General features: G+C 50.9%; 1 protein-coding gene and 1 long non-coding RNA gene across 22 annotated transcripts in view; both read right to left on the bottom strand.

Annotated features, from left to right (window-relative positions):
- Nucleotides 1-839, bottom strand: part of BIN1 (bridging integrator 1) — a 55392-nt gene extending 54553 nt beyond the window's left edge. For 16 of the 21 annotated variants that reach the window (XM_044769179.2, XM_044769182.2, XM_044769184.2 and 13 more), the window contains exon 1: nucleotides 517-748. In XM_044769179.2, the coding sequence (XP_044625114.1) occupies nucleotides 517-600 (84 nt within the window). In that variant the 5' untranslated portion in view covers nucleotides 601-748. Of the gene's footprint in view, nucleotides 1-516 lie in introns of all 21 variants that reach the window. The other 5 variants (XM_044769193.2, XM_044769196.2, XM_044769188.2 and 2 more) reach the window with 4 other exon arrangements.
- A 3560-nt stretch (nucleotides 840-4399) lies between these two features.
- LOC139045075 (uncharacterized) overlaps nucleotides 4400-26821 on the bottom strand; it is a 45983-nt gene continuing 23561 nt past the window's right edge. Inside the window, exon 3 of the long non-coding RNA XR_011502736.1 lies at nucleotides 4400-4987. This is a non-coding gene — a long non-coding RNA (uncharacterized lncRNA). The remainder of the gene's footprint in view (nucleotides 4988-26821) is intronic.

Below are 26821 nucleotides of genomic sequence, written 5' to 3'. Positions count from 1 at the left end.
AGCGAGCGCGCCGGCACCCGCGGGCCGAGCGACAGCCTCGGGATTCCCGGAGCACAGCGGCCCTGGGGGGCAAGAGGCAGGCTCCCTACGCCGGCGCCGGCCCCGGCCCCGCCTGCACGGCCCGCGTGGCCCAGGAGGGCTTGGAGCGCCACCCCGTCTCCCAGCCTCCCGGCCCTGGGTCCCCAGAGCGGGGTGAGCCCGGACCTCGAGCCCCGAGAAGAGCGTGGGCCGCCACTTCTCTGCAGACGTGCGGCGAAGACACAAAGCGCCCGGGGGGGGGGGGGGGGGGGACTGCGCCCTTTCCTGCCCCCGCCGGGGGTGGGGAGACCGAGGACGGGGACAGGAGAGGGCGCCCAGAGCGCCGGGGACCGCAGCCTGAGGAACCCGCCGAAGGCCCTCAGCAGCGGTCGTCCGGAGGTGACAGCGCCCCACACCGGGTGAGGACCAGCCCCCGGAGGCGTGGGTCGGGGGACAGGTGGCCCGGACAGAACGGCGGCCGGGCTCGGGCTCGCTCACCTTCTCCTGCGCGCGAGTGAGCTTCTTCTGCACGTTGCTGGCGATCTTCCCCGCCGTCACCCCCTTGCTGCCCATCTCTGCCATCGCGGCCCAGGCCTCGCCCGCGGCGGGCGCCGATCTCGCAGCCCCGGCCCCGGCCGCGCGTCCTGCCCCGGCTGGCGCTCCACGCCGCGCACTGGCCAGCCGCGCCGACTGACGGAGGCGGAGCGTGCGCCCGGCGAGCGAGCGGGCGACGCCGGGACCGCGGGGCGGGGGGGGGACGGACGGACCGACTGCGGGGAGGAGGGAGGGGCTGGGCCTCCGGCCGCGGTCAGCGCCCCCCGCCCGCCCCCTCCGGACCAGACACTGCCTTTTAAAGGGCCACTCCGGGCGCCGGAACCGCTCGGCCGGCCGGGAGGGAGGGCGCGCGGGTGCGGGGCTGCGGCGAGCGGGACTCCCGGGACGCTCCCATGACACCGCCCCGGGGCGGGGACTCAAACGACGGTCCCGGGTCCGGCGCCGCCCCGCGCTGGGTCCTCCTCCTAAGTAGTCACCTCCAGCAGCTCAGGAAAGGAGGTCAGATAGAGAAGAGGGGTGCTTTCGAAAACCGGAGATAAAGTGCGGCGATTGTGCGCGCCCCTGGAATCCGGAGCCGGGGCTGGGAGGGGGCGGCCGGAGCCTCCTCTTCTCCCCGGGGCTTACCTCTGGCCCCACGCTGGACGCTCGGCCCCCTCCCGGCCTGCAGACTCACGGTCTCGACCTGTGTTCTCTGGGCGCCTCCGGAAGATATTCACATCTCTGTCCCCGGCGCCTGGTCCCAGGCCAGCCAAGGCGCCGGGTCTGCCAGTTTGCTGATAATTATTGTTACAATAACAAAACCTAACATTACTGAGCGCTTACTGTGTGCCCGGCACTCTGCTAAGTGCCTCGTCGACAGGCAATATCGCGTTCAGCCTCCACGACCGCCCTAGGAGGTAGGGGCTGGTCTCATTCCCATTTTACACGCGAGCCCCCGAGAGGCCTGCAGCCAGATCTCTGGCTGCACCCCAGGCTCTCGACCACTCTACCCTGGGTTGTCTTCTCTTCTGTGCTGGAAGGAAAGTGATTACTGATCGTTATTCAAAGAGAAGAGAAGTTCGTTGATAACCGTCTTTGCCGACAGACCAATGACACATTTGAAATGAATAAATATGTATTGAGACTACTGAGCCCTGAGCCCCTCACACTCCTCCCCCAAATCATGCCAGGGGCTGTGAAGGAGGCCACTGCGCTGTGTGGCCCTGGGCCTTTCCAGGGGCCTGTGGGCTGAGTCGCTGGAGAGAGGAGACCTGGAGGCCCTGCTGAGGCGAGCGGACAGGAGCCAGGCCAGGGGTCCCTGGGACCCTCTGGAGGAGCAGGACTGGCTCTTGCAGACCATACACCAAGCCCCCATGCAGGTGGAGAATTGGGGTCCAGAAATAAAGGGTTCAGCCTGGGTCCCGTGGCGGGGTCTCTGCTCAGGAAGGCCCCTGCACCCCCTCTGCCTGCTCCTGCTGGTTCTCCCCACTACTGCTGCACCCTCGAGGCGAATGTCTTCATCAGCCCTTCCTCCTGGCCTACTCTTCTTCTTCTTTTGCAGAAAGACAGACAGGCTCTGGAGCTGCCGAAGGCCCTCCTGAGCTGATGCCCTCAGCTGACACCCCGAAGTGCTGCCCAGAAGCCCCAAGCGCTGCACGAATGGAGAGCATTTGCTCAGAATTGTTCTTATAAATTCACGCCCGATTCGTGAGTTGCCAAAACAAAACCTAAAGCAGCTTTCTCCTAAAAGCAACTTTCACTTCACGATCTCTCTCCTCCTGATGTTATGTTTGTCGTTTTTCCAACCATTTCCAAGAGTACTTTCTTTCAACGCTCTCTGAGGAAAGGAGGAAATGAGCAGAAGCCACATCGTGTTACGGTCAGCCCCCAGGGATCAGTGGGAGAGTCTGGTTCACTCGACTCTGGCGCTTCAAAATATTGATTGACAAAAAAATTGGAAGCAACTTAAATGGTTATCAGCAAGATGGGGTCAGCTAGCCGGCACAGCAACCAGAGGGGCCATCAGGGGACAGTGTGAAAGAGCCATTACAGAGACCATCCCCATTATGGTAAACAACCACCACCATTATGTAGCAACATGAAAATCATGCTTGTGGGATAATTACGAGTGAAAAGAAGACAGGAAACTGTGCATGCACTATCCTTGCAACTGCATGAAAATAAATAGAAAGTCTCCAGATCAAAGACCCCAAAGAACCATGCACGAAGGAAATAGATGTATTAGGGTCAAGGCATCGTGGCTGATTTCTTCTCCTTAATTTCCTAAATATTCTGTAATATGCTATATTGCCTTCATAACTAAAACACACACACAGCTCTATCTTTCAAGAAGGTAATTCTTATCTGATCTCTAGATCGGAAAGATTTTTCTACACACAAAGCATTGGAGGATATATTGAAATAAAAAATGTTAGTTTGGGGATGCATAAAAATTAAAATATTTTAAGTTCAAAAAATACCATTAACATGTAGGATCAAAGTTTGGAAGGAAATGTTCCACAAATGTTACTATTAAGTCCAAAGGGTAGGAATGTAGATTTTTACTTTCTTCGTTATGATTTTCTATAGAGTCTGATTTTTTTACCATGACACCCCATTGTTTTTACACAGAAAAATAAATAAATAAACAAAGCTATTTCCCTTTTGAAAAGAAATTTGACATAAAAAATTAAATTGTAAGAAACTAGGGAAATGATTTTCAAAATAAAATAGAACCCTTACAACTCATGAGAAAAACGTTAAGATCCCAACCTATAAATGGCAAATGGCACAAATGGACGAGTCACAAAATTGGAGATTCTGATGATGACTAAATAGGTTTTAAAAGTTCAGTCTTACTAGAAAAAAAAGGTCATTAGATCAGTGAGCTACTGTTCCCGCCCCCACTTTCATCCAGTCAGCAAATCGGTTTTCTTAATTACATTACTTAAAACCAGAGAGATGGATGCTCTCACATACTGCTTCTGAGAGTGGAACAGACAGAAAATTTCTGGAAAGCAATCTTGCAATATGTATTAAGAATCATCAAAATATCCATATTCTTCAACCCTAGAATCCCAAATCTAGGAAATACTCAAAATTTCAGCAAAGTCTTAATCCCACAGGTGTTCATCACATTATGATAATCCCAAACTGCAAGCATGCCTTAGTTGCGATCGATCGTTGTCCAGGTGTGCTCCCTGCTCAGTCTCCCAGCATTTCTGAGCACTGCTCGGTCCCAGTCCTGGGCTCAGCCCTACAGGATCCGCAGTGGGGGCAGGGAAGCCCCTTCCGGGAGTGAGCCTGTGTGCGTGTGCAGGGCAGGATGGGGTCTGGTAGGGGTTGGGCGAGGCCCTTTGAGGGAGGGATGTTGAAGACCTGATGTCATGGGCCTTGACCAGAGAACAAGGGGAGTCTGCTGCCTGGAGGAGCCCTCAGATATCAGGGTGTGAATAAACGAGCAGACAAGCAAATACCCAATGTGATGTTGCCCTACTGCTCCTGCCCCTTGGCGCTCAGGCTTCCCAGTGCCTGCATCCCTCCAGCTCTCCACAGGGAGACCCCGGGGGCGCAGCTGTCCAGCCCACCCCACACCACTGCTCAAAGGCCTATTACCGCCTGTGATTAACTAAACTATAGTATAGTGGTGCATGAAATGTTTACCCGAGCAATAATGCTCACGAAGGTTTTGTGATGGGAAATGCCTACAATGTGTCGCTAACAGAATAATGCAGGATATGAAAGTGTATAACAGTACAGTGCCAACTGCTATCCACATGTGGCTGGCGTCTCTGGGTAGAGCAATACGGCAGGAGATTTTTTTTCTCTCTTCTTCCTTTTTCATTTTCCAAATTTTGTACATGTACTATTTTTGTAGTCAGAAAAGAAATGCTGTTAGAAATACAGGTTGAAATGACGAAGCTGTCCCCTAGGATGCTAGTTGGGAAACCACAATGTGGGGGAGCATGTGTGCCGGGCCTGCCGACGTGCACGTCTGAGCCTTGAGGTCTGGGGAAATGATTGTTTAAACCATGAAGAGCTCAGATGAGCACAAGGCAGTCCTAATTTACCTTAGAGAGAAGAGAGCAGCGCCCCACGGCTCCTTCTATATTCTGAGAACTGAGGAAGAGGCTCTGAGCTGGCACTGGGACCACCACCACAACCATCATCATCATTCTGTCTTAGAAAGCAAGGTTCTTTGTTTATACTGTTTGACTGTCAGAATAACCCTGTGTTCCATAACAGTAGGACTTTTTGCCACCCTTTTATGGATGGAGACTCAGAGAAGACGGGTTCACCTGAAGGCGCAGGGCTGGTAGGGCCTGTGCTAGATGCTTTCGCGCCTGGCATCTCCAGCGTCTGGAAGAGACCAGCTCCATCCCTCTCTCCTGTGATAGTGGCTTCACCTCAGACAGACAGGAGGATTCAGAAGAACCTAGAGGCAGAACCAGAAAGCAATTTGTCTTTCTAGAAGCATTATTTTAGGGCAGCATACTTGTGATACGGCGTCCAGGAAGGGCTGCCTGACCCACATTATCCTTGCTCCCTCTCGTGTATCTAATGTCACCGTGATATTATGGGAGGGGCAGACAGACCTGGAATCAGAAGTCAGCTCCTCTATTTATCACTTTTTCCTCTTTGGGTATGTTATTTAAACTGTTTAAGCCTCATCTGTAATATGGGGGTAAATTACTTCTTTAGATTATTGTGGAAATAATTAATAATGTATATAAAGCCCCTGGAATATTAGAAGTCACTCTGTAAACGGTGCCTATATATAGTGGGTGGCAGATGCTATAAATTTGGTCTGCCCAGCTAATCGTCCTGCTTTCTTTGTGCGCTCCTTCCTCCTTTGCTGTGGTTTGCTGCAGCCTTGTTCCTGGCACCATGATGTGCACATATGCCTGGTGAGCCATTTGTCAAGCCATAACATTTGGGTCAGGGATGAGCACATGACCCAAGCATAGCGAGTGAGAGTCTTCCCCAGGCTTGTAGGGATATGTGCTGCGGGACACAGAAGTTCTTCTTTCCACTAGAGCTGCTAAGATGGGAGGACGTGAGTCTAGAGGCACCAGAGGCCAGCTTGCCCACCACGTGAAAGATCCTGCCTTGAAGACGAAGTCAACAAAAGTTGAAAGTTGGAGGGATGGGGATAGAGAGAGAAACAGAGAAAGACAGACGTAACAATATTGTCTGAGAACTTGGTTCCAGGCATGCCCGAATCCTGCCCACTCCCCACCTCCAACTATCCAGCCACACAAACCAATACGTTTTTTTCTTGCTAAAGCCGATTTGAGGCCACTTGCAGTCAAAAGAGTTATCACAATAACGTCCTTCTGAGAGACAACCTCACGAATCCCTAATGGTACAGCTGGCTTCAGGGTAGAGTTTCTCTTGAGTGCCTCTACCCAGTCCATCTGAATTAATAGAGAATGTCCAAACTTGGACAGTTGTGAGTGAAAAGGGAAAGAAGTAATTACACCCAGATAGCAGGTGTAAACCAGGACCGTCCTGGGCGAATTGGGACGAGTGAGTACCTGGGTTAAGGGGTAGGAGTTCACAATAAAAGTGGACAAGGAGGCTAAGGACAAGCAGCTCAGTCTGCGCTCAAGCTGGTGCTGGACACTGGTGTCTGTCCATTCTCCCCGGCCTGTCCAGCCGTCCTTCAGGGGATCCTTGTGGAGACGGGAGTCAACCCTCTGGAGGACCTTCTGAAAGTGGAGTTTCCTCGGACTTCACCTCCTGCCTTCCAAACCTACTGACCCAGATGTTTAGCTCCAGTCTTGATCCAGTTTAACCAGGCCCGGCAGGAGGGGCCCGGGGAGGAGACCAGTCATTGGGCCATCAACTAGCTCCAGGGTATTCCTAAGGCTTCTGGGAAACAAGGCCTCCAGCGAAAACCAGTTACTACCTTTTGCCACTAGCAAATAAAGTCTCCAAGAGCAAACTTTTTTTACAGTCATTGACGTGCTTGTGTTTCTTCTCCATGTCTTTAAACCTTTGTCGACCTGTGTGTGGTCCATGGTGTGGCTAAGACGCAGTAGACAGAGAAGATGACAACAACAACAGAAGGCCTCCGCTCTGTGGTTAGTTGTGTGACCGTGGGCCAGTCCCGCTCCTTTAAATGGAGCAGAGATGCTCACCAGGCAAGGCTGCTGCTGAGGATCAGAGGTAACCCCGGCAGCCCCTGGCCTGGAGCGTAGCGGCCTCGGTAAGTGGTCCTTACTTTTCTGACGTCGCACTCTGAGGGCCAGGAGCAGGTGTCTCAGTTATTCTGCTCTGCGGCCCTCTCTGCTGGTGAGACACAGTAGGTTGACCTTTGCCAGCTATGCAGACGGGTAAATAGAGGTGCAGAAAAGCAAACAGCCCTTTGCCCAGCGTGCCTTCCGTAAATCCCCGTGGAGTTCCTTTAGACACTGAGACTCCAGCCTTCGGAAATGCTCCCCGGAAATTTACCATAATCATCTTTGTACTATCTGTGGAAAAAACAGTTTCCTAAGCCAAGCGCGGTGACAAGATTGCCACTGTGTGTTTGAGCATTTGTAAAGCCTCATTTATCTATAAACAAGCTAACAAGCTGTGGGAATACTAAGAGGGCTGCTGGTTCCTTGAAACTGGGCTTCGTTTTCAAGTTAGGAAAGCAGTTTCGGGTGTGTCACAGAGCCTTACAAATGTGAGCACCCGAGATGCGTCGGGAGCATCCTTAGAACACGGGTACGAGCACAGTGATCTTCTTCACAACATGAAAGAGTGAAAAGTTGCAGACAGCCTAAATGTCCAAGCAGGGGTTGGTTAAATGAGTTTTTAAATTTTGGTTTATTTATATTTTGAATATTAAGCTGCCATTAAAAATTGAGAAGTGGAACTTCTTCAAAATTTAAAACTTCTGCTCCTAAAGACACTATTCTGAAGATGAAGAGGTGATACACTCGGATAAAAACTACTCTTGACACATATACCTAGCGAAGGACTTGTATCTGGAATATATAAACACTTGTTATAACTCAATACCAAGAAGGCAAACAGCCCATTTACAAAAACAAAAAAAACCAGGCAAATGATTTGAAGAGACCCTTCACCAAAGAAGATGGCAATAAGCACATGAGAAGATGCTAAACTTCATTGGTCTTTCGGGAAACCCAAATAAAACCACATCGAGCAAACACTGCACACTCCTCCAAACGGCTGAAGTTAAAGAGGCTGACGACACGGAACGTGCGGGAGGACACGGAGCGACTGGAACCGTGCCCGGAGCCACTTCCCCTTAGACCAGATTCTCCTCTTTCCTCAGCATGAATTTTCCCTTTTCGTTCTTTTCGTCCTGCCTCTTCTACTGTGGGGGGGGGAGGGGGGGGATCATCATACACACACACCTGAAACCTAGCTGTGGGCCGGCTGGGTGTTTTACGTCCTGAGCGTCCTTGTAGTTGCAAATAAGCTCCTGCTGGAGGGGAGCCGCCCACCTCACCCCCCAGCCCCCGCACAGACAGGCCCCCGGTACCTTGGGACTTCGGAGGTGTCCTTCCTACAGACAAGCACACAGGTACCCAGCCCTCCCCCCTCGCTGCTTCACCTGGCACCCTGTCCCACCCCTCAGGCCCAGCTCACGTGTTGCCTCCTCCAGAGAGCCTTCTTCAGCCGTCTGACTCAGGCGGGGCTAGTGACCCTTCTCTGTACTCCCCGAATCCTGTTCGCCTTTCTCACACACCTACCACCTCCCCCTCCCCCAAAAAGTCTTTCTGCAGTCATGGGGGAGGCACCCGGGACCCTGTTCTTAACTCAGTTCCTGGCGGAGCATCCGCTCGCTGTGTTCCTCCTGGCAGGTGATGGCCAGATTGGGGGAGGAGGTTGTGCTTTTCCGGGAAGTTTCATTTCTTGCTCCCACTCCAAGTTGAGAAATGACAGCCCCCTCACAGAATTGTGGTTGCCTTTGAGAGACGTGACGCTCAGTTTGAGCCCCACAGTCTCCATCTGCAGCTCCGGGGGCAGAGCCTGCCTCTGGTTAGCTCCGACCCCCAGTGACCTCCATGAGGCCAGGCAGAGACCAGGCATTCAACAAATGCACTGCTCTGCGTGGGCCCCCCAGGGTCAGGGAAGGGCACAGCCCCCAGCAGTGGAGACCTGCCTCAAGCTAGTGTCTCATAAGTGGGCAAGATGCATTCGTTCAAAGTCACCTGCCTTTTTGTCTTTTCACATGTGTCCCACCTTGTCACCTGCTCTCTCTCTTTTGCTGCATTAAGCATGGATGTGATCTTATGGTTTTATAAGTCACTAGCCATGCTTCATTCACTTCTTTCCTGCTGACCTGTGTTACTTCTAATACCAGTTTCTACCACGCCAGCCCATTTCTCGGCCCCCGGGGACTGGTGGCAGCACCGAGGACGCCGCTGAGCTCTGACTGGTGGACTTTCTTGTGTCGGGGTGCAGCCGGGCAGACAGAGATGCACATTCACAGAGTGCAGGTGGCCACATCACTACTGCAATGAAATCATGTTTCTCGCATTTTATATTTTACAGAGCAGAACACAGAACATAATAGTTTTTGTTCATTCTGAGTAAACATCTGACAATGTCCAATTCAATGGGTTCTGCTCCCCAAACACAACAATGCTTCTTTAAATAAAAAGTGGCTGAAAATCTGTGCATTCCTAGGTAGTGGGGACAGACCTCAATCCACAGTCGTAGCTATGCAAGAAGTAATTGACTTCTTTTACTCCTCTCTTTCAAACCTTTATTCCACTGGCAGGGCCCTACTGGCCCCAGCTGCCATTTCTCCAGCCTTGGAAAGCCCTGGTCCTCACCTCTGTCTTCTGGCCACTTCTAGACCCCATGGTGTGCTCCTCCTCTCTCTCGCACCTGGGGTCCATTGTGTCACCCACACAGCTGCATCACAGGTCTGCTCCAGGGCATGGGATAAAGACTCTGCATCCCTCATGACTGAGATTTTAGGTACCTGCCTTTGGTGGCCTCTGGGGCAGGTGTTTCTCCCTCCATGTTGGGGCCATGGGTGACCATCTGAGGGGTCCTTAGGCCCGCCGCCCAGATGGGACGACACAGTTTCTCCTGCCTTCTGCGTGACTCTGTGTGCTCTGCCCTCAGATCCTGCCAAAGCTGGCTAGGATTTCCATCACTCTCCCTGTCCCCCGGGGATTGGTCCTGGTGGCACGGCCAGGGCCTCTCTCAGAACCTGGGAGCATCTAAGTTCTCTTCATTTCTCGGATCCTCCACCATCCCACCCTAAGAACAGCTCTGATCTGAAGGAAGAGGGCTAACTCATCAGACACTGCCCTCAGTCGGCCAGCTCTTAAACAGGTCCAGGCTTTCAAAAGTCTAAAGCCAAGAATTTGACCCATTTCTTGAGGCAATGAAAGCAAAGACCTCATCTGTTTGAACCAGGGAGAGGCGAGGGTAACAGCAAATGCTGAGGGGAGAATCAACGGTTAGCATTCCAGATACTGTCCTCTGTATATCACACACATGCACGCACACACAATGGGGTTTGCTTAAACTATGTATATGTGTATATGTAGTTACATGTGGAACTATGGCTACATGTGTCCGGTTGATGCAAATCCCACTGTAAAGATGACACAGGGGCTGTCTTTTACAGTCTAACGAGGCCCCAGCACAGCCTGCCTCTCAGCACAGGAACAGAGGCTGTTGAGAGTGGACTCCGCCCCCCAGGCTGTGACATCTCCCAGACGGCGCTCACTGAGCACAGAGCCAGCTGGCCCTGGACACAGGGGACACACACAGAGGAGAATAAAGCAGGTCCCTGCCCACAGGAAGGCCTCAGTCTGGAAGGGGACGGACAATACCCTCTAAGCACCCACAGCAGACGATAATCCGTAACGTAATGAAGGGCTGCCAGAAATTCCAGGAGTGGGAGAGCAACCCCAGTGAGGGTAGGCACTTTGAACGGGGTTTTGCGGACACCAAGGCACGCACCTTTGGAGGGAAGTGAGGTCCCATGGCGCCTGACCCAAGGTGCTCCCTCACTGCCTGGGGTGGGGGTCCCTGCAGGGCGCGCCGGGACAACAGGCCCATTCTGAAAACCCGACCTTGGGCACGTGGCCTGCAGAGACTAAGACATTCCCCGGCCGTGAGCAGGCTCTTGGCCCAGCAGCTCTGAGGATGCTATGAGGTGGCCCAGGCCTGGGCCCACCCTGCCCCAGGGTCCAGGCGGGGACAGTTTGGCAGCCAGGAGGAAGCTGTGTTCCAGGGATTCTTGGAAGGGGCCTGGCCTGGGCTCTGGAATCATGATAGCTGCATCGTGTCTACACAGCCCTGGTTAACCGTGTCCCCCAAGACTGCCTCCCTCCAAACCCTCCTCCAGGCCTCCCACCTCCCGCCTACATTGCCCTCTGGGTTGGACCCTGGCTTTCTGCCTCCAACCTGCCCTCCCCACTACCTGGGGAGATTTTTCTAAAATGCTGATCTGACCATGCCAGTCTCCTGAGCTTCGTGGCCTCCTCGGAGATTTTAGAATAAGTTCTAAATACTCAGGTTAACACCCAGCCTCCTGTGGACTAGCTCCCACCTGCCTCTGCGCCTGCCTCTCCTGTGCTCTATCCCTTTCTGCAGACCCTCACCTCCAGGCCTCGGCACCATGTCTTCCTTCTTTTTTTTTTTTTTTTTGAGGAAGATTAGCCCTGAGCTAACTGCTACCAATCCTTGTCTTTTTTTGGCTGAGGAAGGCTGGCCCTGAGCTAATATCCGTGCCCATCTTCCTCTACTTTATATGTGGGACGCCTACCATAGCATAGCTTGACAAACAGTGCCATGTCCACACCCGGGATCCGAACCAGCGAACCCCGGGCTGCTAAAGAGGAAGGTGCGCACTCAACTGCTGCGCCGCCGGGCCGGCCCCTGGCTTGCTTATTTTTTCACTGTCGAGTTTTGAGAGCTCTTTATATATTCTAGACACTAGTCCTTTGTGGGATACGTGGCTTGCAAATACTGTCTCACCGTCTGTAAGTTATCTTTTCTTCCATTTAGCAGCGTCTTTTGCAGGGCGAAGGCTTTGATTCTGAAGTCTGGGTGTCCATGTCTTTCTTTTAGGGATGCTCCTCTGGCGTCGTGTTTAAGAACTCTTTACCAAGCCCTAGGTCCTGAAGATGTTTGCCTACATAATCTCCTAAAAGGTATAGTTTTAAATTTTACATTTAAATCTAGAATTCATTTTGAGTTAATTTTGGTAAAAGATGTGCAGTGGAGGGGCCGGCCCCGTGGCTGAGTGGTTAAGTTCTCTTGCTCTGCTTTGGTGGCCCGGGGTTTCTCTGGTTCGGATCCTGGTCACAGACATGGCACCGCTCATCAGGCCACGTTGAGGCAACGTCCCACATGCCACAACTAGAGGACCCACAACTAAAAAATATACAACTGTGTAGTGGGGGGATTCGGGGAGAAAAAGCAGAAAAAATAATTGGCAACGGTTATTGGCTCAGGTGCCAATCTTTAAAAATAAAAAATGTGCAGTAGAGAGTGAGGTTGATTTTTTTTTTTGCCTGTTGATATCGAATTGCTCCAGCACCATTCATTGAAAAGACTCCTTGCTTCATTGGATTGCGTTTGTACCTTTGTCAACAATTAGTTGGCCGCACTTGTCTGGGTCTATTTCTGGGTTCTCTGTTTTGTCGCATTGATCTGTATGTCTATTCTTTTGCCAATACCACAGAGGCTTAATTACACTCGCTATATAATGTCTTAAAAACAGGTAGAACAGTTCCTCCCACTTCATTCTGCTTTTTCAAAACTGGTTTAGCTATTTTTATATAATAAAGAATTTGACTGACGTCTGTTGCTGGACTAAATCCTTGGATTTCCTGAGTAATAGGGGTGTCTGTTATTCATGAGCCCCTTGGACCCCACCTGAGTTTATGCCAAGAGACGAAATCACTCAGCCTGGGGTCTGGTCACCAGAAAGACCAGCCGTGTGGTTAGAGGGTTGGGGCTTTGGGCCACATGAGACCCATCCAACCTCTGACCTCTGGGGAAGAAGCGGGAACTGTGGACTGAGTTCGGTCATGTGGCTAATGATTCAATACATAATGAAACCCAATAAAAACTCTGGACACTGCAGCTCAGTGGGGCTTCCTGGTTGGTGAACACATCAATGTGCCACGATGGTGATGTTCCCTGATTCCGTGGGGAGAGGGCATGGCAGCTCTGCCTCCCCTCCCAGACCTTGTCCTGTGTGTCTCTTCGTTTAGCTGTTCCTGACTTCTATCCTTTATAATGAAACTGTAATCATAATCATAGCATTTTCCTAAGTTCTGTGAGTCATTCTAGGGAATCATCGGGCCTGCGGAGGTTGTGAGAGGCCCCCAATTTGTAGCCAGTTGGTCAGAAGCGTGAGTATCCTGGGACCCCCCCCTTGTGGCAGGGCTCTGAAGTGGGAGCAATCTTGTTGGGGACTATAACTTTTAACTTGTGGGGTCTGCACTAACCCTGAGTGGTCAGTATTAGAATTGTATTGTAACACAACCATTGGTGTCAGGATGGTTGGGATTGAAAAGGAATAGCTATTCTGGTTCCTTTGCCTTTCCGTATAAATCTCAGGATAATCTTGTTTATGCCTACAAAATTTCCTGCTGGGATTTTGATAGGAATTGCTTTATATATCAATTTTTGTGAGAATTGACATCTTTCTAATGTTGAGTCTTCCAACCCATGAGCACTCTATGTCTCTCCATTTATTTAGATCTTATTTGACTTCTTTCACCAGGATTTTCTACGCACACAATGATGTCACTTGCGAATAGGGATAGTTTTGTTTCTACCTTCCTCATCTGTATGCCTTTAACTTCCTTTTCTTGACGTATGGCCCTGGCTAGATCTTCCTGTACTGTGATGAATAGCAGTGGTAAGAGCTGACGTCTTTGCCTTGTCCCAATGTCAGGGGGAAAGCATTCAGTCTTTCACCATTAAGTATGCTGTTAGCCGTCAGATTCTTTTAGATGTTCTTTATCAAATTGAAGAAGAAGTTCCCTCTATTATTAGTTCTGAGAGTTTTCATCACAAGTAGGTATTGAATTTGGTCAAATGCTTTTTCTGCATGAATTGATATGATCATATAATTTTTCTTCTTTAGACTGTTGATATGATGGATTACATTGATTGATTTTGAGCCAGCTGTGCATCCCTGGATTAAATCCCACTGGGTCACAGTGTATAATTCTTTTTATATATTGCTGAATTCTATTTTCTAATATTTTGTTAAGAATGTTTGCATCTATGTTCATGCCACATATGATCATCTAAACACCTAACATTAGTATATCCTGAACGAATCATTCAGGGGTATATTTATTTGCAAATTAAGTCACTGAACACTGGCTCAAACACTTGAGTTTATTTTTCCTATGTAATAAGAAGTCTGGAGAAAGGCAGTATAGGGCAGATGCAACTTCAAGGATGGCGTCAAGGATAGAGGCTCCTTCCATCGTCTAACTCAGTTACTATAGTTGGTAATAGTTTGTAGGACTTTTATCCTCAAAGATGCAAGATGGCTGCTCACCTCTGGTTTTAGTTAGGGAGAAAGGGAGGGGCAAAGAGCAAAGGATTGAAGCTACATGCCCTCAGGTGTGTCCCTTGTGCAAAGGTTATCCAGAGGCCCCACCCAGTGAAGACTTTGGCTTTCGTCCATTAGCCAGAGCTGGGTCACATGCCATGCTTCGCAACAAGGGAACTTGGGAAAGCAAGTATTCAAGCTGGCACAGTGCTGTACACGTGGGCTACAGAGAGGAGGCAGAGTAGGCAGCTGCCAGTGCTGGCACCTGGATCATCTGCAGGACCACCTTATAACTGAGTACCGTCAGCCACATCAGGCTGGAACTCATGTTTCCGTTTAGGACCACACTGGCACCAAGTAAGTTACTGTGTCTCACAGTAAAGATAAAAGAATGGGCAGATTTTATACACCAATGTTGGCATGAAGTCAAGAGAAGGCCAAACAACTTCGCCATGCCCATAGGAAGGCCTGACCACAGTGTGGGGAGAGAAAGTGCTTGAAGAGCCGAGTCTTCTCATGCCACCCAGCTCCATGGGCCTGCTGCTCCTGGAAACTAACACAGCAGCAAGGGCTGGCATCCGACTGGTCACCATGCAAAGGGTGATTCTTTTCTAGAAAAACAATATCCTTCATCACATTAAATTTATGTTGTTATTTTGATTTTATCGGTTTTACAGTTTTTTCCAAAATTTTCCTAATGAAAAATTTCCAACATAAAGAAAAATGGAAAGAATAACACAACAAACACTCATACACCCATCACCTCAGTGCAACAGTGTGAACAGTTTGGCACATCTTATACATGCAGTAAAAGATTATATATATGTTATAGGCATATATTTTATAAACCATGTGTATAATATATTACATAATGCATATATAATTGATAAGTATTATATATAACTTAAATATATACATAACATATATGAACCATTTGGAATTAAGCTGCAGCTCTCATGACATTCACCCCTAGAGACCTCAGTGCACATCTCCCAAGAATGAGGAATTCTCCTAAATTACACTACCATTATCACGCCTCAGAAATTTAACAATAATATGTCTGATATCATCTAATGTCCAATGAATATTAGACCAGATTTGAGTTTACCAGTTGTCACAAAGATATTTATAGAGTCTTTTTTAAGCAGGATTCAGTTCAGGTTCACACACTGCATTTGTTGCTGGGACATTTTAATCCATTTGGAACAGCCCCCCACCTTTTGAGGGGATATGATACCGCCAGTTTGAAGAAACCAGATCAGCTGTCTTACAGGATGTCGGAATTATGTTTCCTCAGGGTTTGGTTTGGCTTGCTTCCCTGGCGTTCTGAGAAACTGGAAGCTAAGTCCCGACACCCTCTGGTGGGCTCACTTGACCTGGGATGCTGTGTGCTTCACATCACATCACAACAGGAGGTGCCTAGTGTCAGCTGATCCCTTTATTGGTGACCCTCAGTTGATCGCTTGGCTGTGGTGTTGACAGCCTGCTCTTCCCTTCGTGAAGGTATGTTTTCATCTTGCGGTTAGCAGACGAGCTGTGGACGGCCGTTTGCCATCACACAAGTACCCTGATTCCTAGCAGGCTTTCAGCTAATGGTTTTAGCGTCCATTGGTGACCCGTTACCAAATCAGTTATTTCACTGGGGAGTGTAAAGCGGCTTTTTCCTAATTCTAACATTTCTTCTACATTTCCTGCTAAAAGATAGTATAAATGCTTAATTCTTTTTCTTTATTTCCAGAGTAAGGAATTGGTATAACAGTCATCAATGGTGGAAGTGAGGTGAGTGTTTCCTCTTTCTCTTTCTCCCTCTTTCATTTTGAACATTGCTATGCACTCACGGGTTTTTATTTATTCAATGCTTTCAATCAGTTCAGCCCTTATTCTTTTTGACGCTCAAATTGTCCTGAATTTGGCCAGTGGGAGCCCCTTCCAGCTGGCTCCTTGTCCTCTTGAAATGTCCCTATTAACCTTTTTATTTGAAGGAATTGATTCACACAATTATGGGGACAAATAAATTTGAAATCTGCAGGGCAGCCCAGAAGGCTGGAAACGCAGGCAGGATTTTTACGTTATGGTCAGGCAGATGCCTTCCACTCCAGGAAACTCAGTTTTTACTCTCAAGGCCTTCAACGGAGAGGGTGAGGCTCACCCTTATTATCAATGGTCAACTCCTTCACTTAAAGTCAACTGACTGTGGATGTCAATCACAGCTACAGAACAGCTTCACAACGACACCTAGACTGGTGTTTGACCGAACAACTGGGCGTCATCACCTAGCCAAGCTGACACACAAAATCTGCCACCACAAAAGGCCTCCTTGCTCACTGACATAAGATATTCCGAGCTCACCTTGTATTTTCTCTCCATCCCTGGAATCAGCCGTTTCTCCAAGAGTTCTAATATCTTTCAGCGGAAAATGCTATTAGAAACCAAAACCCAGGTGCTGGCTGCGCTCATTGCTGCTGAGATGTGGCCACCCCTTTCAATAGACAGAGCTGGAAAATTCACGTTTTAAAAAACTGGACATTCTTATTGATATTTCCAATTCAAATTTAATACTACAGGGGGCTTTTTCCTCCTTATCTTCTTTGAGTTTATATTTGTACTTCTTTTCCCTTAAACTGAAAATCTGGGTTTCAACTAGTATATTTACTTATTTACTTTCTCCTACCACATGCGTCAAGTAATTTCAAAATTACGTTTCTAATATGACTTGGAGGACTAAAGCTACTAAATAAACTTTAAGATTTCTTTTCAGTTCTCTTGTCCTTGGAAGCAAAGGCAGGCATGCTAAACAAAGATAAAAATCCAACAAAAAGCAAAAGTAAACCTTAAGCCTCCAGGTTGTCCTGTAACTGGTACTCTCTCTCAGGAACGCAGTGTCACCCCTCGTGTTAAATGAATGTGATTTTGAGTTTCGCTGGTTTTGTAGTTTGGTTTAAATATGATTCCTAAATTTGTTTGGGTTTTATAGTAGTATAAGAGCTACCAGCATAAGAAGTGTATGCTTAATTTCATATTTGTATGTCTTTAAGAAGCATTACAGTCAAGAAGATCCGGGCACTAGCTTCAGGTGAGGATTGCACAGTGAGGGCAGTTGTGCACTCTTCCTACTTGAATAGTAAGAAGATGTACAGAGTGAGGGAAAAACAGCAAAACTTCACAAATTCAGTTTTGCATTTTTCTATAATGTGAACTCCTTTATAATAAGCCTGTATATTCTCACAAGCTAAAAAATAATAATTAAAGAAATAAAGCTATTTTTAAAACATAATTTAAGCCCACTCTTCACGTAGCAGGAATTTCTTCCTTTAAGAGATGGCAAACGCTGCTGTAGGCCCGGACCTGGCTTTTGGAAAAATGGAAAACAAACAAGCTCAGTAAAGAGTAAATATTCTCCCTGGTATCAGAGCTCACAATAAACAGGGGCCTCCCCAGAAGGAGAGGCAGGAGGGGGTCCAAGACGCCTGACTCATTCTTTCATGACAGAAAATGAAGGGCTTGCCTGCTGCCCTCTCCTCTCCACACTCTGGTCCAGCCAGCATAGCTGGAACCAACTCTGAGGCCCAGTTCTGCCCACTGGGTAGGTACTGCCCATCAGGTGGGTACAGCCCACCCCATGGGTACAGACCGTCTGGTGGGTACTGCCTGCCTGGTGGGTACTGCCATCCAGTGGGTACTGCCCATCAGGTGGGTATGGCCCATCTGGTGGGTAATGCCACCCAGTGGGTACAGCCCATCCAGTGGGTGCTGCCCATCTGGTGGGTACTGCCTGCCTGGTGGGTACTGCCCTTGTGGTGGGTGCTGCCCGTCCGGTGCGTACTCCCCATCTGGTGGTTACTGCCTGTCCATTGGGTACTGCCACAGACAGTACCCACAGCTTTCTCACTTCTGCCTGGGTGCCTGGTGCAGAAGAGGCTTTGGTCCAACATCTCAGTTCCCGGTGCCTGTAAACAAGCTCGGTCCACGCATGCGTGTGCATCCATATTCTTTTTAACCCTTTGCCTTCCGCCCGTCTTCCTTCCTCTCTGGCCTTCACACAATGGCTTCATGAAGCTCGACCCTGAGGGCTAGAAGGGCCCTCTGGCACCATCTTGTCCAGCCACCTCATTAAGGAGCCTGGAAGCCAGAGTCCAGAGAGGGGACAGCCTAGCAGATGGCCACACGTCTAGTAACACAAACTCCCCGCCCCAGTGCTGAGTCCTGTATTTCACTTCTCTTGTCCTCTGGCCACAATCCTGATCAGCTCATAAAATGCCTCCATCCCATGATTCCACAAGAGAGAGGAGGGCAGACTGTAGTCAGCTAACCAACAGGATTTTTCTCCCCTGTTCCTTGCTGCCTCCATTAAAGAGCTTGGGAAAGGTAAATCTTTACTTTGCCGGCCTCGTCTGAAACTGAGTGAATATTTGACACAGCTGGAAAATAGGACTTGCGAGAAAATTTTCTGGGATTGGGGAAGGTTTCTCCTTCTCATTATTAAAGGGAAATGTGCAGCTTTTCCTCCTTCATGCTGCCTTGAACACAAATAAAATGTCTGGAGCTGCAGCAGCTATTTTGCAATCACGAAGCAACAAGCAAGAGACTTGCAGGTAAACTTGCTCTGACATCATGGGTTGCTGAACCAAGGTGAATAGTTACCTGATTTGGAGAATTTTATTACATGCCTAGGCTTCTATAAAGAGTGTTTTCTGTTTCTTGTAGCAAAAAGCATTCTTAATAGATACATATGTACACAACTTACAAACACCTTAATTCAACAGATATTTACCAGTGCTTGCCATCGACCTGAATCTAAGGATGCAGACATGCATATGGCATTGTCCCTGACCCCAAGGAATTCACAGTGGCAGGACCATATTTTTGTTTTTCCCGCAATGCTGTAAGATAAATATTATTGTCCCCATTTGACAGATGGGATAAATGAAGGCTCAGAGAGGTTGAAGGCATTTGCTCAAGGTCACACAGCACTTAGAAGTGACACGTGACCCATATGGGGCAATCAGTCCATGAGCAGGCCAGGAACCAGAGAGATGGTTTACCGCGATGGTGAGCCTAACCAGCCAGGACTTCCTCAGACCCCCTCCCCCAGGTTTCTTTTTTCTTTCAATTGGGAAACCCAGAGATCAGGTGGTCAGCCAGGGATGCTGAAGTGAAGAGTCGTGAGGTGGAAGCACCCCAGCAGTGTGAGAGACTGAGGGGGCAAGGGGGAGAGGGGAAGAGGAGCGGGGAGGGGAGCGGCACCCGAGAGTGAGGAGAACAGGCATGCCCAGGCTCCCCTCCCCCCACCCACCCCCACACACCCCCTCGCCCGCCCGCGCCCCAGCAGAGGCTGAGGGGAGCTGGACCTGCCGCGCACAGGACAGCAGAAGCTGTAGGGACAGCACAGGAAGCAGGAAGAGACCCAGGTGCCCAGACCCAGAGCAGAGCCACAGGGACCCCTCCTGGGTCTAGACGACGTGGGCCAGCCGGCTGCCTGAAGCCCAAACAGCTCCACCTGGGCTCGCAGAACAGCATGACTGAGCCCCTCACGGCCGCCCCTCCTGCCCAGACAGTCCCTGAGCAGAGGCGCGGGAGGATGGGCTTCTGAGCGTGGGGGTCCCCAGCACCCGGGCTCCTCCCCCACAAAGACAACGTCTTTTTCTCCCTGTATTTACCCCGTGCCCTGCTGACTTCTCTGGAAACTGAGCCTTTAAATGGGCTTAAAAAGCAAACGACAAAAAAATAAAACCAAAACCTCTGTTCTGCTTTTTAAAATTCCCTTTTCCCCGTTTCACTTTCAGCAGACGTAGCAGGAGAAGACCAGGGACGGCATGGGGGGTGGGGAGGCTCCTGCAGACTGCGAGGCTGCACCTGTCCTGTCCTGTCCTCGTCCTGTCCTGTCCTCGTCCTGTCCTGTGCTGCCCTGGCCTCGTCTTGTCCTGTCCTGTCCTCGAGGCCTGCTGGGGCCGCCCTCACTGGAGCTGGACCACCCAGCCCACAGGGGCGACCCCAGGAGGGCCCTTGCTGCCCACACCCGCCCCATCCCAGGCCCGGGGCAGACACTCTCTCCTGTTGACAAGAACAGAGACAGCAGCCACCACTTGGAGCCTGTGCTCCAAGCTGGCACCGTGCACAGACCTGCACATTGCCTATTCTAACCCCCATATCAACCCTGGGAGGTCAGGAGGGGGAAACTGAGGTTCCGCGTGGTTGAGGGACTTGCCCGAATCTCTCAGATGGCCAGTGGGACAGTGGGCTGTGGCTCTGACTCCAAAGCCTGTGCTCTGGATCCCACGCCAGAGGCCACAAACTGGTGTCCCCAGGGCTGATTTCAGCCTGTACACAGTTTTGCTTGACTCACACAACTGAGGCCAGCGCAGTGTTTTAAATTTCTTTAGTTGTCAACATTTAGCTATCAGGAGAGTTTATATAAGAGCTCACATTTCTGGATTCTGTAGAAAAATCAGGCTATCAGGCCCCACCGAGCCCACATGCCCTCTTGGCTGAGCTGACCCTTTTATATGAGACCCTGCTCCCTAGCTTCCCCCAGTCCTCACCACTCCCTATTGCACCTCCAGCACAAAGGCAAGGGTCAAAGGCCACTGATCATCCTCCTCCTGGTCCACTCCACTTACTCAGGGTGCCAGCATGGTCCTGCGGACAAGTGAGTTTGGAAACCTGCACCAAGCTACACTGCTTTGTGGCTGGCTGGCTGGCTGGCTGGCTGAACAGATAGAAGGGAAGAGTTCAGTGGATCTCAGCTGCCTGCCCAGGAAGCATCTACGGACAATGGCCCAGCATCCTGTCAGCCAACTCACCAAGTCCAGGATGTCTATCTTAACAAGACAGCCTGGCTGCTCATCCCCTAACCCCTGAAACCCAGGCACTAAGAGTCCCCAGTACCACAGAATGACTCCCCTCGTTCAGCTGTGCCTGCTGGAGCATCACTGTGTGAAAGCCTGGGGCAGACAGGCCCTGGAGAAGCCCTCATCTGTAAGGAGGGCAGATGTCCACAGGTTCAGCCCAGGCTGGGCAGGCACACGGACAGCGTGCGGGCCAACTCACAGCACTGCTGTGAGGACGAAGTGAGGTGAGGCGGGCAAGCGCCTGCCCCTGCCCGGGGCCCTGTGCCAGCTGGCCATAGATGGCGGGAACTGGGGGAACGGCGAGGTGGCAGTTAGACGGCCACGTGAGCAGATGCCCCACTGGCCTGGATGCTGGCACGAGTTGAAATGGGGAGGCACTGAGGCACCAGTGGACAGAGAAGAGCTTGGGGTTGGGGTGGGGGAGGGTGGACAGGACGGGATCTTGGGGCAGCTGAGCGGGGAAGGAGGCAAGGCGTAGGGAATAAATGAGGAAGGGAGGGCAAAGGTCTGAGAGGGCAGCATGGGAGAGCCTCAGGCCTGCATCCCCAGATGCCCCGGGCCCCACAAGGTCCCCACAGGCCTCATCCGGAGTGGAAGTTGGTCATGAGGCTCACGGGAATTTTCCCTCCAGGCTCTGAAGTCACTGACAGCCCAATAATCTCTTCCTGCAGAGTCAGGCTGACACTGCTCTCCTTCCAGAAAGACGGGAGGCAGTTTGAGGAAGTATTTGCCCCCTCCCTTTCAAGGGCCAAAGCACCCTCCTCCTGCAGAGTCCCTGTGGAACTGAGGCCCGAGCCCATGGCCATGCTGCCAGGAGAGCTGGAGCAGATGGAGTGGGCTCTGGGAGCTGGAGGGCACACTGGGGAGAGGTGGGCTCAGCCAGGAAGGGTCAGAGGCCACCCATGTCACCCAGTCCCAGGGGTCAGGTCCAGAGATCATAGACACACGCATCCACCAGACACCAACATATGAACTGACAGTGAATCATCCAGCTGCCCAGGGCCCGGGCTCCCTCCGCGGCTGGCACGGCCATCCCCTCTGGGGCATTGCGTGGGAAGCCCAAAGACCTCTAGGAAGCTCTCAGTGAGACTGGCTCCGTGCAAAGGGAAACGGTTGGCCAACAGTGGCCCCTGTCCTCTAGCCGTATCACTCTGCTGCCCCCTCTTAGTGTGGCCCTGCCATGAGGACCAGGAAGGCAGGCTCTTGGGCTGAGGCCCCACCCAAGGCCAGAGCTCCAGGCTCACTGGCTGACCCCCTTTTCCAACTGCCCTTCTGGCGACACACGCTGTTGTCAGCCAGGCGCCGCTGTGCTGGTGCCTCTGGGCGGCGCCTGAAAGTGACCACGTCTGAGGCACAGGCACATCTAGGGGGACCCCAGGCCAGTCTTCCAGGTAGCCATCATCTACGGGCCCCTCTCCCAGAGGCCCCTGCTCGGCCCAGATGGGTGTGGGGTGTGGGCGACCTCACCCCGTCCAGGCTTCGCCAGTCTGACTCAATGTCGTGGGCGGGGATGTCCACCACTGCTCACTGCTGGGTCACTGGCCCGCTGACCAAGCCCAGTCAGGCAGCGGCACCCACAAATGGTAGGAATCTTCTAAAACATTTGATCTTGAACCCTGACCCGAGCAGCCTTAAACCACGAGGGCCTGGAGGCAGGACGGCCGCCCCAGCTCAGCCCTGTCTCACATGACCAGTTTGCCTCGTTTTCCTGCTCCACCTTCCCCTGCCGGTTTCTTCCTGAGGCTGCTCGGCTCACCTGACACAAAGCTGCTGTTTCTCCCTGCATCTCTCCTAGAGATCAGAGACAGTGCTCTGTGTGCGGAAGATGCACAGAAAAGTCAGCAGCAGCGGTGTGTGGTACCTTCACAATGCTGTACGGCATCACCATGTTCTAGCTCCAGAGCACTTTCCCCACCCCAGAGGGGACCTCGTAACCGTTAAGCAGTCAGCCCCCATCCCCTCGCCCCCAGCCTTAGGTAGCTACTCACCCGCCTCCTGTTTCTACAGATCTGCCAGTTCTGGACATTGCGTGTGAATGGAATCGTATCGTATGTGGGCTTTTCAAACTTAGCATCACGTTTTTGAGAAGCATCCATGTTGTCGCATATATCAGCATTTCATTCCTTTTTATAACTGAATGATCTTCCAAGAGTGATAGCTGTTCAGAAGCCTCACCCCCAAGACTCCTTACGTCTAGTTGGGCAGAATCCGGTCGCCTGCTCGTCCCTGACCGGATGCCTGGCCGGGCCAATGGGGTGACCCTTGGGTAAGGGCTGTCTCAGCCGCACGTCGGATCCCCTGGAAAACCCCGAGGCCGGGGCCACCCTAGAGATTTTGATTTCACTGGCCCGGGGTACCGGCACGGGCATTGGGATTTTTAAAAAATTGGTTGTTGCCATCATTAATGGTGGAGATGATGATAAGACGATGACAAAACCAATTAGTCAGGAGACAGGTGGAGGGAGCAGACAATGGCCCAGGAGTGAGGTGCTGTCAAAGACGACAAACCACACATTTCCAGGCTGCCACTCAAGCTGCAGGCTCCGCCCATGGTCAGGGAGCTGCCAGCCCTTCCTCAGGGCCCGTGTGGCAGGAGAGGCCCAGACCGTGTTGCGCATGAGTTCAGGGCAGGGTTTCCCTGCTCAGCTGCTCGCTGGGCCCCACAGGAGGGAGCTCCCCGAGGCAAGCTCCTGAGATGCAGGGCCCTGGCATCTGCATTTTGGTGGCCCTCCCCTCCCGGGGGCTCTGCCTCTCCCGGGGACCAAAGGTTGGGAGCACCAGCTTCGGCATTCGCCCTTCTGTGGAACACAGGCTCCGTTCCTCAGACTTTGCCCTGCGCTGCCCCTGGCTCCTGGAGCGCTCCAGCCAGGGAGCTCAGAGGAGGAGAGCCGCTTCCCTCTGCCTCCGCCAGGCCAGGGAGGGCGGCACCCCGTCGGTCATTATTTAGCCTCCTCTCTTTCCCTCTGAGCCTCCAGCCATAAGTAACACTGCTGGCCAAGGGCTCCTCTGCGCCGCCAGCTTTTGTCCTGCCCGAAACAGCACCTCTTCCAGCGTGAAGGAGAATCCGGGGAGGCTGGGAGTTGGCCCTCTGCTCCTGCCCCTCTCTGCAGCCTGCTTCCCTGTCCATCCCTCACTGCGTCTGCCCTGGCCGAGCCCTCCCCACCTGCTCCCTCCGCTCTGGAGAAAAGACACCCAAACTGAGACCCGAGGGGGTTGAAGATGGCTTTTCTGGAGAGTTTAATTTTAAAACAACAGTCTAGTGAAGAAAATAAATCACTCGTGGTGGATTGCTGTGGTGGTGGCATTTTCAACTTGACTGTCGCTGGGACCTAGGAAAGGCCCACGTTGTCTTGATGCTATTGTAACCTGGCCAGCATGCTAAATTCTCTTACTAATTTCACTCATTTGCCAAATCACTCCCTTGGGCTATCTAGGTGGAAATGGGTACTCTCTGCCAACAAGGACAGTTCTGTCTCTTCCTTTCCAGGACTTATGCCTTTTACTTCCCATTTGATCACAGGAATGTGTATTTTAAGCAGAAGCAAAATGGAAGGACAGTCTCCCTCCTTCTCAGCGCCTCGTCAGCCAGTTCCCCTCCCTGGAGCAGCCACTGCGACCAGGCTCTTAGGAGCCCTTCTAGAGATGGTCCACGCGTGTGCAGACACCTGCACGTGTCCTCCCCCGCCCCCACTCCCCACCAAAGGAGTCTTCCAGGTACCCCGTTGGGCACACAAGCTCTCCGCACTTAGCCATGTAAAACAGCAACCATCGCACGAATGAAGCCACCCCCGGCCGGGGAGGGAGTGTCAGGCTCCCGGGAATGGTGTCCTCTGCTCCAGCCGTGTCTGGCAGCTCGCCTGGAAAGGCTCAGATGCCTGGGGTTGGGGCCTCCCAGAGGCTTTCCTCTCGCGTGTCTGGCCCTGTGCTCAGCCGGGACTGTCGCCTGGACGTCCTCTCGGTGGTCTCTCCAGGAGGCCTGAGCTTCCACACAGCGAGGAGGCCTCAGGTCCCCAAGCGCAAATGTCAGAGGGGAAGGGGAAGCTGCACAGCCTCTGACGACCTAGCTTCAGGAGACACGTAGCATCACTGCGGGCAGCATGGCCACAGAGCTCTGCCCAGTTTCAGGGGTGGGGCAGAGACCTCCTCCCTCAACGGGAGGACTGTCAAAGGGTTTGTGGCCGTGTGTTCAAACCACCAAAGGTATAGTAACATCACATTATTATGCACATCATTTTGGGTTTTTTTACTTAATATACCTTGGCAAGCTTTATATATGCATTTATATAAAGTTCATATAAGGCTTCCATATTCTTTTCTACAGCTACACAGTAGCCCACTATAAGAATGTACCAACCTGGGGCCGGCCTTGTGGCAGAGGGATTAAGCTCACTCGCTCCACTTTGGCAGCTCAGGTTCGAGGGTTTGGATCCCGGGTGTGGACCTGCACATTGCTCATCAAGCCATGCTGTGGGGGCGTCCCACATACAAAATAGAGGAAGACTGGCACAGATGTTAGCTCAGGGCCAATCTTCCTCAAGCAAAAAGAGGAAGATTGAAAATAGACGTTAGCTCAGGGACAATCTCCCTCATCAAAAAAAAGAGAAAAATGTCCTGTACTTCATTGACACAGTCCCTGGTGGTTGATGGATTTGGTGCTTGCATTGCTTCCAGTCTTTCCTACGATGATGCGTATCCTTGACCACACGCCCTTTCCATGCCTGCAAGTGTATTTGGAGGATAATTAAGTTTGACACACGTTGCCAAACTGCTGTCGGCTGAGGCTGCGCCAGTGTATATTCCCACCAGCAACATGAGGGTTTGTTTACCCACGTTCTGTCCCGTCCGGGGGTTTGAACTTTTTGATTCTTACCAATATGGTAGGCAAAGAAGTTGTTCATTCTAGTTCAATTTTTTGCTTTCGTTGTGATAAAACACACACGACATAAAATTTACCATGTAAAATGGTTACATTCTTAAGTTCACAGCTCAGTGAAGGTAAATACATTCACCCAGGTACCATGCTGCAGCACGTACCAGAGTTTCCTTCCTTTTTACGGCTGAATAATCTTCCATCGTAGGCGCAGGCCGCATTTGCTTGTCTGTTCACCTGTGGATGGACGCTTGGGTTACTTCCAATTTTTGGCTGTTGTGAATAGTGCTGCCATGAACAGGGGTGTACAAATCTCTCTGAGATTTTGCTTTCAATTCTTTTGGGTATATACCCAGAAATGGAATTTCTGGATAAAATGGTAATTCTATTTTTTAAGTTTTTTTGGGAAACCACCATACCGCTTTCCATAGCAGCTGCACCGTCTTACATTCCAACCAACAGCGCACAAGCGTTCCAGTTTCTCCACGTCCTCAGCAAGACTTGTTGTTTTCTGTTTTGTTTCATCTTGTGTTATCATAGCCCTCTAACAGGTGTGAGATGGTATCTCGCTGTGGTTTTGATTTGCCTTTCTCTAAGGATTAGCGACATTGAGCATCTCTTCATGTGTTCATTGGTCATTTGTATATCTTCTTTGGAGACACGTCTATTTAAGTCTTTTGCCCATTTATTAATGGGACTGTTTGTTTTGTTGTTGTTGAGCCGTAGGCGTTGTTATGTGTTCTGGATACTAATCTCTTACCAGATATGTGATTCGCAAAGATTTTCCCCTCTTCTGGAGCTTGCCTTTTCACTCTGGTTGTTATGCCCTTTGCCTCACAAAAGTTTTTAAGTTTGATGTAATCCAACTTGTCTGTTTTTACTTTGGTTGCTGTGCTTTTAGTGTCATATCCAAGAAATCATTGCCAAATCCAATGTTAAGAGGATTTTTCTGTGTTTTCTTCTAAAAGTTTTATAATTTTGGCTCTTACATTTAAGTTTTTTTATACATTTTGAGTTCATTTTTGTGTATGGTGTGAG

This window comes from Equus asinus, chromosome 4, assembly GCF_041296235.1.
Source record: "Equus asinus isolate D_3611 breed Donkey chromosome 4, EquAss-T2T_v2, whole genome shotgun sequence".
In the NCBI taxonomy this organism is placed as follows: domain Eukaryota; kingdom Metazoa; phylum Chordata; class Mammalia; order Perissodactyla; family Equidae; genus Equus; species Equus asinus.
Note: the sequence above shows the minus strand (reverse complement) of the source record. Positions and strands in the feature narration are given on the sequence as shown.